The 15250-nt window shown below is 45.0% G+C and overlaps 1 protein-coding gene across 1 annotated transcript in view; it reads left to right on the top strand.

The window, feature by feature from the left end:
* The window catches only part of LOC129702378 (retinal guanylyl cyclase 2-like), a 57273-nt gene extending 42601 nt beyond the window's left edge, over positions 1 to 14672 (top strand). The window contains exons 13-18 of the mRNA XM_055644149.1: positions 91 to 283; positions 2933 to 3107; positions 9440 to 9538; positions 10323 to 10417; positions 10521 to 10606; positions 12802 to 14672. Coding sequence (XP_055500124.1) covers positions 91 to 283; positions 2933 to 3107; positions 9440 to 9538; positions 10323 to 10417; positions 10521 to 10606; positions 12802 to 12988 — 835 coding nt within the window. The 3' untranslated portion in view covers positions 12989 to 14672. The remainder of the gene's footprint in view (positions 1 to 90; positions 284 to 2932; positions 3108 to 9439; positions 9539 to 10322; positions 10418 to 10520; positions 10607 to 12801) is intronic.
* Positions 14673 to 15250: the final 578 nt, after the last annotated feature.

The following is a 15250-nucleotide window of genomic DNA, read 5'->3' as shown; positions in this document are numbered from 1 at the left end:
TCACACTTGCTTTTTATTCTTTTATTCTGTTTGAAATAAATAATTAAATAAATAATTAAATAAATAAACAATGAGGCACCTCAATGTTAGATCCGTTTCAGAGTCCCTGAAGACAGGCTGTACTGTTGAGCCTGAATACTTCGACCAGGTGACCCTGTATTTCAGTGACATTGTAGGTTTCACAACAATATCAGCAATGAGTGAGCCCATCGAAGTGGTCGACCTGCTGAATGACCTCTATACGCTTTTTGACGCAGTTCTGGAAAATCATGACGTCTATAAGGCAAGTAAACGGAGCAGCAGTTATCAATTAAGATTGTTGTTTATCTATCGGTTAACAATCTCGCAATGTTTCCAGTAGCACTGTCAATCTCTCTCCAGCTATCATTGCCATTCAATATGTTATGCGGTTTTGTACCAAGTGTACCAGGAATAGAGGAGATTGTCAGATTATGAGCATAGAAATTGATGGAAAGATGTGGTTTTACATGAATCTGCACAACCTCTAGCAAGATCTTCACATTCTGACCTGTGTTGCTTCACCAGAAGTGAAGACTAATGTTGATTTGTTGTGAACCACTGGGAGATAAAGATCTTAAAATTGACCTTGCTCAACCCTATTGCATAAACCCTGTCTTTTGTAAAGGGCCTGTCCCACTTGGGCGTCATTTGCACGTCATTTACGCGACATCATTTACGCGTCACGATGCACGCCACGCATCACTGCTTACGTCATCATACGCGCAGTGACAGTGACGCGCGGTCCCGTGCGGCGCCCCCAGGATTTTGGGATTCACAAAATCTTCACGCGCCACCTGCCTGACACGCAAATGACGCCCAAGCGGGACAGGCCCTTAAGGAGGTCAGGCAAGTGTAAATGTGTTGTGCAACCATCAGTGAGGAAAACACATAACAACAAGATATTGAGAGTGTGACGATAGAATGTAGCTCTTGGCTGGCTGCTACACGACACATCATGACATCATAACAATGGTGGACTCATTGACAGGAGGTATCAGTATTCATCTGAAAGAGATTTAATTTAGTTTAGTTCAGAGATACAGCACTAAAACAGGCCCTTCAGCGATCTCAGCACATTACCACTAACCTACACACACTAGGGACAATTTTTAACATTTTATACCAGGCCTATTAACCAACAAATCTGTACGTCTTTGGAGTGTGGGAGGAAACCGAAGATTTTGGAGAAAGCCCAAGCAGGTCACGGGGAGAATGTACAAACTCCGTACAGACAGCACCCGTAGCCAGGAACAAACCCGGGTCTCTGGCGCTGTTAGGTAGAAGCTCTATCGCTGCGCCAGCGTGCTGCCTTAGATGATCTTCCCTCTCGTTCTGAAAGACATCGTGGGTCCCAATCTGATACGTTGTGTGTCTATTTCCCTCCACAGTTTCTGCCTGAGCCCATGAGCTCCTCTAGCAGTTTGTTTTCACTCCAGATTCCAGTATCTCATCCTCCTGTTATCCCCCATAAAGAAGCTATTGAGAAGTCTGAACCATTCAACTGGGTTCCTTCCCTTCTTCACCTTACAGTTCCTTGTGCTCAAAATAGGCCATGTTTGCTAAGCTAATCAATTTTTTTGAGACTGGCATTTTGGTTTGGTAGAAATACAAAGGATACAGATTCATGGAGCACAGAAGCAGGTCCTTCACCCCACTAAGTCCAAGACAGCTTTGAAGCACCCACGTACATTAATTCTTCATTCATCCAGTTTTATTCGTGTCACATTCCCATCAACCCTCCTCAGATTCTAACCCCACACGGGGGGAAATTTACAGTTGCCCAGTAACCTACCAACCCTCATGTCTTTGGGATGTGAGGAAAGCGGAACGCCAAGGAAAACCCATGCTGTCGCTGAGAGAACATGCAAACTCCACGCAGACAGCACTGAGGAAAGCATTGAAACCAGTTCATTAGAGTTGTGAAGTAGCAGTTGTGGAGATGCACCACTGTGACTCCTTTCCCTTAATATGGAGTGAAGCAAAGCAAAGATGGGATTAAATCTTTGATCTAATTGAGTGATCAGAAATCCTATTCCCATTCTTGTGTTTCTCATGGAACGGAACAACGACAATAATGGAATTCTGCACAATTACAAAAGAGCCAATTAATCGGGGCGAAACAGCATGGCCAAACTTCAGATGAATATACTAGTGCAATCGAAACAAAATCTTTTATTTCTCTGAACCCATCTTTTCCAATCGCTGGAAGTTACATGAGATGAATAAACAGTTAGAATAATACGTGCAATTTAAAGAATGGTGTAATAATGGATACTTCATCCAGGGACAGAGAGCTTTAACATGGATGAACACAACTCTCCCCAGTAATAAGTTATTTTTCAATCTCTCAGATGAGATACACCTGATTGATAAATAATATAACTATTGTAGAGTTGGATTGGTGATGAGATCCATAGAAACAGATTAGTTTTCTATCTGAGACTGATATAGAGTTACACAATATGAACACAGGCCTTTTGAGCCAACTTGCCCATGACAACCAAAATGCCCCATCTACACTAGTCCCACCTGCCCATATTTGGCCCATTTCTGCCAAACCCTTTTCTACTTATGTCCCTGTCCAAATGTCTTTTAAATGTTGTTATAGTATTGTTAGATTGGAAGTGGCAGAGTGTGCTTGCTATGTGATCTCCAGTTAATTACATATTAGTCAGGACATCAGCCAAAACAATGCAAAAGTGAAGAAAATCATCTCCGTTTCTACACTACCCTTTGCTGCACAATCAGGATCAGTAAACATGGGAAATTAAAAACAATTGGATTGAATTATTCATAGATTGGTATAAATATCTGTTCAACTTGGTTATTACTTACAGTATTATGAAGGCCAGGATTGAAAGATTTCAGGGTTAAATATAAAAATGCTAACATCTTTGCATATGGCCGGCAGGTAGAAACGATTGGCGATGCATACATGGTTGTCTCTGGCATTCCAAAGCAGAATGGTAACAGGCATGCAGCTGAGATTGCAAATATGTCTCTGGATATCCTCAGCGCAGTCGGCACCTTTAAAATGAGGCACATGCCAGACGTGCCAGTCAGAATAAGGATAGGACTGCATTCAGGTAAGCCACCTGCTGCTGGGGCACATTGGGAAAGACCTACAATACAATACAATTTATTTGTCATTTATTTTTGTCAATACAATTTATTTGTCATTTGAACCCCATTGAGGTTCAAACGAAATGTTGTTTCTGCAGTCATACACACAAAAAAAGACCCAAGACACAACACAATTTACACAGACATCCATCACAGCGCATCTCCTCCTCGCTGTGATGGAAGGCAAAGACGTATCTCTCCCCTGCACTTCCCATTCCCCTCCCGATGTCAGAGTCAAAGTCAAAGCCCCCGGCGGGCGATGGTAATTGTCCCGCGGCCATTTACGCCGCGCCGGGTGATGCAAGGCCACGCTCCAGGTCTTGTTGTTGGAGCCCCCGGCGGGCGCTAGCAAAGTCCTGCAGCCATTCCAAGCCGCGCGGTGCGGTGATGTCAGGCCCCGCTCCAGGTGCTCTTCAACCCCGCAACTCGGGCGGGTGAAGTCGCCGTTGCGGAAGCCCCGAAAAGCGGTCTCCCAGCAGGGACCCGCGGGCTCCCGGTGTTCCTGTCCACCAGACCTGCGGTTGGAGCCTCCGAATCCCCGGGGTCGGGTCGCAGCAGCGCGCCACCACCACTCCTCCCGCTCCGAACTCGGCCAGCTCCGCAATGGTGAGTAGCTCCGCAGCTCCGCGACTGGAGCCCCAGGTCGCTCCTGCTGGAGGCCGCTCCACGGTGCTCGGCCCCAACGACAACGGAGACCCAACAGGGAAAAGGTCGGGTTCTCCGTGCAGGGGATAGATTTTTAAAAGTTTCCCCCACCGCCCGCCCCCCCCCCCCACACACACACACACACACACACACACACACACACACACACACACAAACACACACACACACACAAACACACAAACAACCACAACACAAACACACACACACACAGACTAAAATAAAAACATTCAAACGAGCTGCGACGGCCAGACTGCAGAGGGCGCTGCGACGCGAGTCGAGCTGCCGACCTGAAATAAACATTCCATGATGTCCCATATGCATGTTGCAAGTCCACTTTTGCAAGCAGCAGTTTGTGTTTAGTTTAGTTTAGAGATACAATGTGGAAACAGGCTCAACGGGTGCGGACCGACCAGCGATCCCCGCGCATTGCCACTATACTATCCTACACGAGAGACATATATGCCAAGCTAATTAACCTACAAACCTGTATATCTTTGGAGTGTGGGAGAAGATCTCGGAGGAAGCCCACATGGTCACGGGGAGAATGTACAAACTCCGTACAGACAGCACCCGTAGTCAGGATCGAACCCGGGTTTCTGGCGCTGCAAGCGCTGTAAGGCAACAACTCTACCGCTCTGCAATCTACTTTATTCTCTCTAAACATTTAGATGACTGTAGAACCATCATGTAATTGCTCCAATGTTCTGCACTATGCACACTGTTAGTGCGATTCTAATTCTTGCTAAATTGTCCCTACTGTGCAGAATAATCCAAAGTGATAACACAAAAATTGAAAATGAACAAACAATCTTGAAGAGGTGTCCATGAGGACAAATGAAGGTAGTACAGTAGATGTTGACACCATGGACTTTAGCAAGGCTTTTGACAAGGTACCGCCATGGTACGTTGGGAGGTTAGATTACATGGGAACCTGGGGCGAACTTGCCAATTGGACACAACATTGAGGACAGCAGGAGATAGAGGTTGTGGTAGAGGGTTGTAGCGGGTGGAGGCCAATAACATATGGTGTGTCACAGGGATTGGTGCTAGCTAGGTCCACTCTTGTACCCCATTTGCTATAACAAATTGGATGAGGATATAGGCGACATATTTCGTAGGTTTGAATCTGACACTACAGTTCTGGGTATTATGGACAATGAGGAGGTTATCTATGATTAGAATGGATCCTGGTCAACTGGACCAGAGGGCTAGGAATGGCAGATGGAGTTTAAATCAAATAAATATAGGTGTTGCAATTTGGTATGACTAGCCGGAGCAGGAGTTGCATAGTTAATGGTAGGGCCCTGTGAATTGTGATAGAACGCGGAGATCTTAGGAGCATGGTACATATTTTAATGAAAATGATGACACAGGTGGACAGGGTGGTGAAGAGGACATTTGACATGCTTACCTTCACAGATCAGGATATTCGACACCGGAGTTGGGACATCGTTTTACAGCTGTACGCAACATTGGGAAGGCCACATTTGGAGTCATGTGTACAGTTTTGGTTGTCCTTGAAGGATGTCATTAAACTGGAAATAGTGTAAAAAAGATTTACGAGGATCTCACTGGGACTGGAGAGGTTAAGTTGTCAGGAGAGGCTGGGTCGGCTAGGCATTTTTCCGTAGAGCTAGGGAGGCTAAGTGGTAACTTTATCTAGGTTTGTAAAATCATGAGGGACATAGACCAGGTGAATTGCCACAGTCTTTTCCTCGGGATAGGGGAGTCTAACATGAGGGCATAGGTTTAAGGTGTGAGGGGAAAGATTTTAAAGGGATCTGTGGGGCAACTTTTTCAACATAGGTCTATCGAATGCGGTGCCAGAGGAAGTGGAAAAACCGGGTGCAATTGTGGCTTTTAAAAGATATTGATTTTGTTTCAAAAATAAAAAACTACATTCAGAATGAAAAATATATACAAAACAAAAACTGAAAAACAGAGGGTCTTTGGGAAGAAGCTGTTCATGAGCCTGGACATTAGAGTTTTAAGACTCCTAAAACTTCTTCCTGATGGCAGGAGTGAAATGAGTGTGTGGTGGGGACCTTGATGATGGTGGCTGTCTTTTTGATACAACACCTCCTGTAGACCCCTTTGATGGTGGGAGGGTCTGTACCCATGATGGACCGGGCAGTGTCCACCACTTTTTGTAATCTCCTTCAATACTGGGCATTCGACTTGCCGAACCAGTCCGTGATGTAACCAGTCATTATGCTCTTAACTGTACATCTGTAGAAGTTCAAGCGAGCATTTATCGACTACTGAATCTCCTCAATCTTCTCAGGAAGGAGCTGATATGCTTTCTTGATGATTGCATCAATGAGCTGGGTCCAGGACAGATTTATAGCGATGTACACGGCAGGAGCCTGGCGTTATTGACACTCTCCATCTCGACCCGTTGATGATGACAGATTTGTGGATCTTTGGTCTTCCTCTTCGAAAACCAATAATCAGTTCCTTGGTTATAGAAACATAGAAACATAGAAATTAGGTGCAGGAGTAGGCCATTCGGCCCTTCGAGCCTGCACCGCCATTCAATATGATCATGGCTGATCATCCAACTCAGTATCCCGTACCTGCCTTCTCTCATACCCCCTGATCCCCTTAGCCACAAGGGCCACATCTAACTCCCTCTTAAATATAGCCAATGAACTGGCCTCAACTACCCTCTGTGGCAGAGAGTTCCAGAGATTCACCACTCTCTGTGTGAAAAAAAGTTCTTCTCATCTCGGTTTTAAAGGATTTCCCCCTTATCCTTAAGCTGTGACCCCTTGTCCTGGACTTCCCCAACATCGAGAACAATCATCCAGCATCTAGCATGTCCAACCCCTTAAGAATTTTGTAAATTTCTATAAGATCCCCTCTCAATCTTCTAAATTCTAGAGAGTATAAACCAAGTCTATCCAGTCTTTCTTCATAAGACAGTCCTGACATCCCAGGAATCAGTCTGGTGAACCGTCTCTGCACTCCCTCTATGGCAATAATGTCCTTCCTCAGATTTGGAGACCAAAACTGTACGCAATACTCCAGGTGTGGTCTCACCAAGACCCTGTACAACTGCAGTAGAACCTCCCTGCTCCTATACTCAAATCCTTTTGCAATGAAAGCTAACATACCATTCGCTTTCTTTACTGCCTGCTGCACCTGCATGCCTACCTTCAATGACTGGTGTACCATGACACCCAGGTCTCGCTGCATCTCCCCCCTTCCCAATCGGCCACCATTTAGATAATATTGGTTATACTGATGTTGAGAGCAAAGTTGTTGTCCTGGCACCATTCATTCAGACGATCTATCTCCCTCCTGTACTCTGACTCATAATTATCCATAATTCATCCAACAACAGCGGTGTTGTCAGCAAATTTACAAATGAAGTTGGAACTGTGTCCTGCTGCACAGTCATGAGTATAGAGTGTATAGCATGGGGCTGAGATTACAGCCTTGACTTGCCCCTGTGCTGATGGCTACAGAGAAGGAAATGTTGCCAATTTGTACCGATTGTGTTCTGTTAATGAGGAAGTCGAGGAGTGATGCACAGAGACCCTGTTCCTGAGCTTGCTAACAAGTTTGGAGGAGATGATGGTGTTAAACGCTGAGTTGTAGTCTATGAACAACAGCCTGATGTATGTGTTTTTTTAATCTAAGTGGTCTAGGGCAGAATGGAGAGCCAGCGAGATCGCATAATCTATTGTGGCAGTGTGCAACTTATAGGGGGTCCAGGTTCTTGTTGAGGTAGGAGTTGATATACGCCATAACCAACCTTTCAAAGCATTTCATCACCGCGGACATTAGTGCCAGCAATCAGTAGTCATTGAGGCACCATTCTCTTCTTGGGCATCCTTATTACTGAAGCCCTTTTAAAGCAGGTGGGTACCTCAGACTTCAGTAATGAGAGGTTAAAGATGTCCGCAAAAACGGCAGCTAGTTGGTCTGCGCAGTTTAGATGTGTTCCATTACTGCAAGGTAAATGAGGAAGTGAATTCATTTTTTTTTACCATTTTTCATGTTACAGGCTTTCCATTTGCTGCACTTCCTCAAAGCCTTGTAGTTTCACGACAGCAAAAAAACAGACATTGTTTATAGTCTGTTTACTTTATTTAGTTTAGAGATACAGTAGGGAAACAAGCTCCTTAGCCCACCATGCCTGTGCCAACCAGCAATGCATGCAGGCATGCAGGTGCAGCAGGCAGTGAAGAAAGCGAATGGTATGTTGGCATTCATAGCAAAAGGATTTGAGTATAGGAGCAGGGAGATTCTACTGCAGTTGTACAGGGTCTTGGTGAGACCACACCTGGAGTATTGCGTACAGTTTTGGTCTCCAAATCTGAGGAAAGACATTCTTGCCATAGAGGGAGTACAGAGAAGGTTCACCAGACTGATTCCTGGGATGTCAGGACTTTCATATGAAGAAAGACTGGATAGACTCGGCTTGTACTCGCTAGAATTCAGAAGATTGAGGGGGGATCTTATAGAAACTTCTTATAGAAACAAAATTCTTAAGGGGTTGAACAGGCTAGATGCAGGAAGATTGTTCCCGATGTTGGGGAAGTCCAGGACAAAGGGTCACAGTTTAAGGATAAAGGGGAAATCCTTTAGGACCGAGATGAGAAAAACATTTTTCACACAGAGAGTGGTGAATCTCTGGAACTCCCTGCCACAGAAGGTAGTTGAGGCCAGTTCATTGGCTATATTTAAGAGGGAGTTAGATGTGGCCCTTGTGGCTAAAGGGATCAGGGGGTATGGAGAGAAGGCAGGTACAGGATACTGAGTTGGATGATCAGTCATGATCATATTGAATGGCGGTGCAGGCTCGAAGGGCTGAATGGCCAACTCCTGCACCTATTTTCTATGTTTCTATCTATGTTTCTATGACCCCCATACACTAACACAATCCTACACACCAGAGATAATTTAAATAATTTATCAAAGTCAATTAACCTACAAACCTGTACAATGTTACGAGTGTGGGTGGAGACCGGAGCAGCGGGGAAAATTCACGCAAGTCACAGGAAGAACATACAAACTCCGCACTGACAGTACCCATAGTCAGGATCGAACCTGGGTCTCTGCTGCTGTAAGGCAGCAACTCTACCGTTGCACCACTGTGCTGCCCCTGTGTCTTGTAAGGCAATCGCAGAAATAGATCTGGAATAAAATATAGTACATTGACCTTAACATTTTCCCAGCATGATATTTTGATGTGGCATCCTTGGTATGATCCTGTAAAAGCAATGTAAAAATAAACTACTGAATAATAAAACAGTGCAAACCCTTCTTCATAAAAATGCTTTTAAAAACAGTTTTTATGGATTCCGTGACATTTACAAGCTCGAAATTCTACAGTTCGTGTAGTTAAAAGCACCTTCAAGTAATGCTTTAACAGATTAGAAAGGACTGTAGATGCTACATATACCAAAGATGCACAACAAATGCTGGGGAAACTCAGCAGGTCAAGCAGCATCTCTGGAAAAATAGATAGGTGACGTTTCAGGTTCAGACTGGAGACAATTTTATTTATTTATCTGAACCTGAACTTATTGTCCTGAGCATTTATATAAAACAGCTTCAAAAGTTGAACTTCATCTCCATTGTATTTACTGAAGATATGATGACCTATTCACTGTTGCAGGCCCATCAGTTGCAGGCGTCGTTGGTCTAACCATGCCACGCTATTGTCTTTTTGGAGAAACCGTCACTACAGCCTCACAAATGGAATCTACAGGAAAACGTGAGTGACCAACTTTGAATGACTGATTAACAGAGCAGGAAATTGCTGATTTCATGTGCCGTTTACAACTTATGTAAATCGGTGGGGGTGCTGCAATGGCGGCAGCCCTGTCAGCAGCGCGTTAGTTTATTCAACTTTTTTTTTTTTTTAGTATGTTTTAATGTATGTTTTTAATGTTTCTTTGTGTGTTTTGCGTGGGGGGGTAAGGGGGAAACCGTTTCAGCCGCCTCCTCCATGGCACCCACGTGGCCCGTCCTCGACTGTTGGCACCTTCCTTAACCTCAACCACTGACCTCAACGGCCACCGGCCTCAACGACCCCCGACCTCGTCCACCAGCACCCTCATCGACCTCCTCGACGACCGCCTCCGTGGCGCTGACCCAGAGTCTGGTGGTGGGGATCCACCACCCCGCTTCTTCGCTGTCTCCTGGGAGACGTCTGCCACTCCCGCCCCCCTGGGAAGCAGCTCAGTAGCGTAGCAGATGTTAATAGAATTGTGTGTGTTGTTGGCACTAGCAATAGTTACCATCATGAAATGGACACAACATCCTTTGTGAGATAGTGCAGGTGCATTAAGCACAACGCAGCCTCAATGGGAGATAAACTAAAACAAAGGGAAGATACGGCCTTGCTTTCTCTATTGTGATTGATGTGTTGGATGTAGTTCCAACAAAGAGGATGTGTGAAGGACAGGGGTGTGGTGAAGCTAGTTAGGTGTAAGGATACCGCAGTTAAATACAATGCTTTAAAAAAATGCTGCATGACTTTCTTTTTTTTTTCATAGCTTATCGCATTCATGTCAATCATACGACTGTTAAAATTCTTTTAAGTCTGAATGAGGGTTACATGGTGGAACTGAGGAATAAGTCGGATCTGAAGGTACGCACTCTGTTCCCACCTCTAGTTCCCAGTAAGGTTCCATCACTTTGTAGTCATTGGGACTGAAAATATAACAGAGGGTTTCATTCTCCTTTCCTGAAAGGGCACGGACTTTGACGAGACCTACTGGCTGGTGGGGAAAACTGGTTTTACCAAGCCTTTACCAAAGCCTCCGGAACTGAAGCCCGGGTAAGTAATGATAGAGCTGCTTAACAACTAAAATAGTGAGCAATAGTGACGGTTCTGATGTGTAGGAAGGAACTGCAGATGTTGGTTTAAACCGAAGATGGACACAAAATGCTGGAGTAACTCAGCGGGACGGGCAGCATCTCTGGAGAGAAGGAATGGGTGACTTTTTGGGTTGAGACACAGTTCTGATTGTCGTTTAGACTAGAATAGAATAGAATAGAATGCTATTTATTGTCATTCAAACCTGGGTTTGAACAAAATTCCATTTCTACAGCTTTTTTACAATTACAAAACAACCCAAGACCCACACTTAACATAGTTTACATAAACATCCATCACAGTGAGTCTCCAACATTTCCTCACTGTGATGGAAGGTAAAGTCTTTATCTCTTCCCTTTGTTCCTTCTCCCGTGGTCCAGCAGTCCAACTGCAGTGTCGAGGCGAACTGGGGCTCCGATGTTAAAGCCCCCGGCGGGCGATGGTAAGTCCTGAGGCCGTTTAAGCCATGCCGGGTGATGTTAGGCCCCGGCTCCATGTCCTTCAAACCCGCGATTCCAGCGGGAGAAGTCGCCGTTGCGGAGCTCGGAAAAGCGGTCTCCCACCAGGGACCTGCGAGCTCCCGATGTTCCCGTCCACCGGGTCTGCGGCCGGTGCCTCCGAACTCCAAAAGTCAGGTCGCAGCCGCACGCCACCACGGCTCTTCCCGCTCCGAAGTTGGCCAGCTCCGCGATGTCAGTTCCGCAGGCTCTGCAACTGGAGCCCTCAGGTTAGTCCCGGCTGGAGGTCGCCGCCGGCTCCACGATGTTAGGCCCAACGACATCCGAGACCCGACAGGGAATAGTCGGGTCCCCGCACAGGGAAGAGATTTAAAACGGTTTCCCCCACAGCCCCCACCACCCCCCACATATACACAGGTAAAAAAAAAACTGACTCAAAGACATACATTTAACAAGACAAAAAATAAAAAAAGACAGACGACTGTAGTCGAGCCGCTGCCGTTAGGCGCCGCCACTCCCACACAATCATCTTTAACTAATGAATTAAATATCTAGTCGTAGTAGTTGGGGAAATACTCAGGGAAAATACCTGAAGGATCCTACAAGTCATTGTTTAAAGAGACATGGCTATGAACAGGCAGCATGGACTTGTTAAAGAGGTAATGTCTGCCTAACTGGATTTAGATTTTGAATGAGATAACAAGGAGAGTTGATGAGGGGTTTTTATTTGTAGGAAGGAACTGCAGATGCTGGTTTAAACGAAAGATAGACACAAAAAGCTGGAGTAACTCAGCGGGTCAGACAGCATGTCTGCAGAAAAGGAATAGGTGATGTTTTGGGTCGAGACCCTTCTTCAGACTGAGAGTCAGGGAAAGGGAAACGAGAGATATAGATGGTGATATAGAATGATATAGAACACATGAATGAAAGATATGCAAAAAATTAACAATGATAAAGGAAACAGGCCATTGTTAGCTGTGTTCTGGGTGAATACGATATACAGCCAATGAGACTCAATGACTTTGAAGATACAACAATGACTTGGGTGGGGAAGGGGGGGGGGGGATGGAGAGAGGGTTGCAAGGGTTACTTGAATTTTGAGAAATCATACCGCTGGGTTGTAAGCTGCCCAAGTGAAATATGAGGTTCTGTTCCTCCAATTTGCATTTGGCCTCGCTCTGACAGTGGAGGAGGCCAGGGACAGGGTCAGTGTGGGAATTGGAAGGGGAATTAAAGTGTTTGGAAACCAGGAGGGCCAGGCAGACTGAGCGAAGTTGTTTGATGCACTTTACAGATATTTCAACAAGGACAACTTGACAAAGTCACCACAACAGACTAATTAGGAGTCTTCTGGAATGGAAAGAAGAGTAATTTGAATCCAAAATTGGTTTTGTGATTGTGTTCCGGTGGCTTTTAGCTGCTCAAGTGGGATTCCTCAGAGCTCAGTGCTGATTTGCTTGCTTTTTGTCATATTTATCAAAGACTGGAATTTCAATATGAAAACATTATTTAGCTATTTGCAGATGATATAAAATTGACAATGGTTTACAGTGAAGAAGGAAAGACTCCTGTGTCTAAATGAACATGATGGGTCAATTGGCCTCCTCCGTGCTGTTAATGTCTGGGTTACAAATTGCTATCATTTCACACCTCTAAGACCTGCGACATCTCATCTCAACTAAAAATGCTTTTCTTTAGGCAAACTACACACGGTTTACAGATGGAAGAAATGGCCCGATACAAAAAGATGAAAGCATTAAAACGGCAAAAGGAGGAAGTCCAGGTACATTTTTTCCACAAATGTAAAAGCTTCAATACTTTGTGTATATTTTGGTCCATGACAAAAGAGCTATCCCATCTATTTTATTTGTTTGGATTTGGTTGAAATTATTATGGGGAATAGGGAGGTTTGAACTGGGAAATGGTTACAGGGCTGAAGAGTTCTGATTCCTCCATCATTGATCCTTCATCATTGGGCTTGTTCAAAATTCTCTCTAGATGCGATTTTGAGTTTGAGTTTAGTTGATTGTAATGTGTACAGTGAAAAGCTTTTGTTGCGTGCTAACCAGTCAGCGGAAAGACAAAACATGTTTACAATCAAGTCATCCACAGTGTACAGATACACAATAAAGGGAATCATGTGAATGACGTTCAGTGCAAGATCAAGCCAGTAAAGTCCAATCAAAGATAGTCTGTGTGTTTCCAATGCGGTAGAATAGTAGCTCAGGACTGCTCTCTAGTTGTGGTAGCATGGTTCAGTTGCCTTGTAACAGCTGGGAAGAAACTTTTTTTGTTTTTTGTTTAGTTTAGAGATACAGTGCGTAAACAGGCCCTTCGGCCCACTGGGTCTGCACCGACCAGCGATCCCCGCACATTAACACCATCCTACACTCGCTTAGGGACAATTTTTACATTTACCAAGCCAATTAACCTACAAACCTGTACGCCTTTGGAGGGTGGGAGGAAACCAAAGATCTCGGAGAAAACCCACGCAGGCCACGGGGAGAACGTACAAACTGCGTACAGACTGCACCCGTAGTTGGGATCGAACCCGGGTCTCCGGCGCTGCATTCGCTGTAAGGCAGCAACTCTACCTCTGCACCACCGTGACCGCCAACTGTCCCTGAATCTGGAGGTGTGCGTTTTCACATTTCTGTACCATTTGCCCGATGGGAGTGGGGAGAATAGGGAGTGGCCAGGGCTACTGGTCAGGCCTGAGACATTGACAACCGTACCAAGTAATACATTTATTGTCCATCCTTGTTTGGGCTTGGCAAGGATCAATTTCAGAATCCTGACCAGAAAGGCCCAGCTTTCCCCCTGTAATAATAATTTATGTATGAGAGAGTACTAAGAAGGCGTTGTGTGTGAGGGATATCTTTTTTAAAATGCAGTTGCTGTAAGCCTGAAATACAAACAGAAAAGACTGGAAACATTAAGCAGGTCAGGCAGCAACTGTGGAAGGAGAAACAGAGTTAACTAGCCTCATAAAACTTGTCAAACAAAAAATCACATCTGCAGCTTTTCCCTATGGCAACCCTGCGTCATTCTATCAGAGATATTACTTTTCCCAATCCATTCCTCCCTCACCCTCTCCACAACTTTAAACTTTTTTTCTTCTTGGCTAATTCTGCTGAATGGTCTTTAATCTGAAATGCCAACTCTGTATCTCTGTTCCCAATGCTGGCTGAGCTGCTCAAGCAGATTTGTCAGATTATTCCGTTTTTAATAATTTAGTACAGGTAAAAACTGGTTTACCTGAATGTGTAGAAGGAACTGCAGATGCTGGTTTAGTTAGTTAATAGTTAGTTAGTTAGTTAGATAGTTAATCTGTGGAATTTATTGCCACAGAGGACTGTGGAGGCCAAGCCTGTGGATATTTTTAAGGCAGAGATAGACAAACTCTTGATTAGAATGGGTGTCAAGGGTTACAGGGCGAAGGCAACAAAATGGGATTAGAAGGCAGAGATCAGTCATGATTGAATGGCGGAGTAGACTCGATGGGCCGAAAGGCCTAACTCTACTCCTATAACTTGTGAACCTGTGTGAATAGACATAAAATGCAGGAGTAACTCTCTGGAGAGAAGAAACGGGTGATGTTTCGGGTCGAGACCCTTCTTCAGACTAGTCAGGGAAATGGGTCTCGACCCAAAACGTCACCTATTCCTTCTTTCCAGAGATGCTGCCTGTCCTGCCGAGTTCTCCCAACCTGTCCAAGACTTTCTGCAGAGTCCCTGCTTTCTCTACACTACCAGCCCTTCCACCTATCTTCGTATCATCCGCAAACTCGGCCACAAAGCTTTCAATCCCCTCATCCAAATCATTGATATACAACGTGAAGAGTAGCGGCCTCAGCATCGACCCCTGCGGAACTCCGCTAGTCACTGGCAGCCAACCAGAAAAAGCCCCCTTTATTGCCACTCTCTGTCTTCTACCATCCAGCCAACCTGCTATACATGCTGGTATCTGCCTTTTGATATCATAGGCTCCCATCTTCTTTAGCAGCATCGGGTACATCACTTTATCAAAGGCCTTCTGAAAATTCAGGTAAATCCACCAACTCTCCTTTGTCTATCCTGCTATTTACGTCCTCAAAGAATTCCAACGTTTCGGGTCGAGACGACACCCATTCCTTCTCTCCAGAGAT

The sequence above is a fragment of the Leucoraja erinacea genome, chromosome 12, assembly GCF_028641065.1.
Source record: "Leucoraja erinacea ecotype New England chromosome 12, Leri_hhj_1, whole genome shotgun sequence".
Taxonomy (NCBI): domain Eukaryota; kingdom Metazoa; phylum Chordata; class Chondrichthyes; order Rajiformes; family Rajidae; genus Leucoraja; species Leucoraja erinaceus.
Note: the sequence above shows the minus strand (reverse complement) of the source record. Positions and strands in the feature narration are given on the sequence as shown.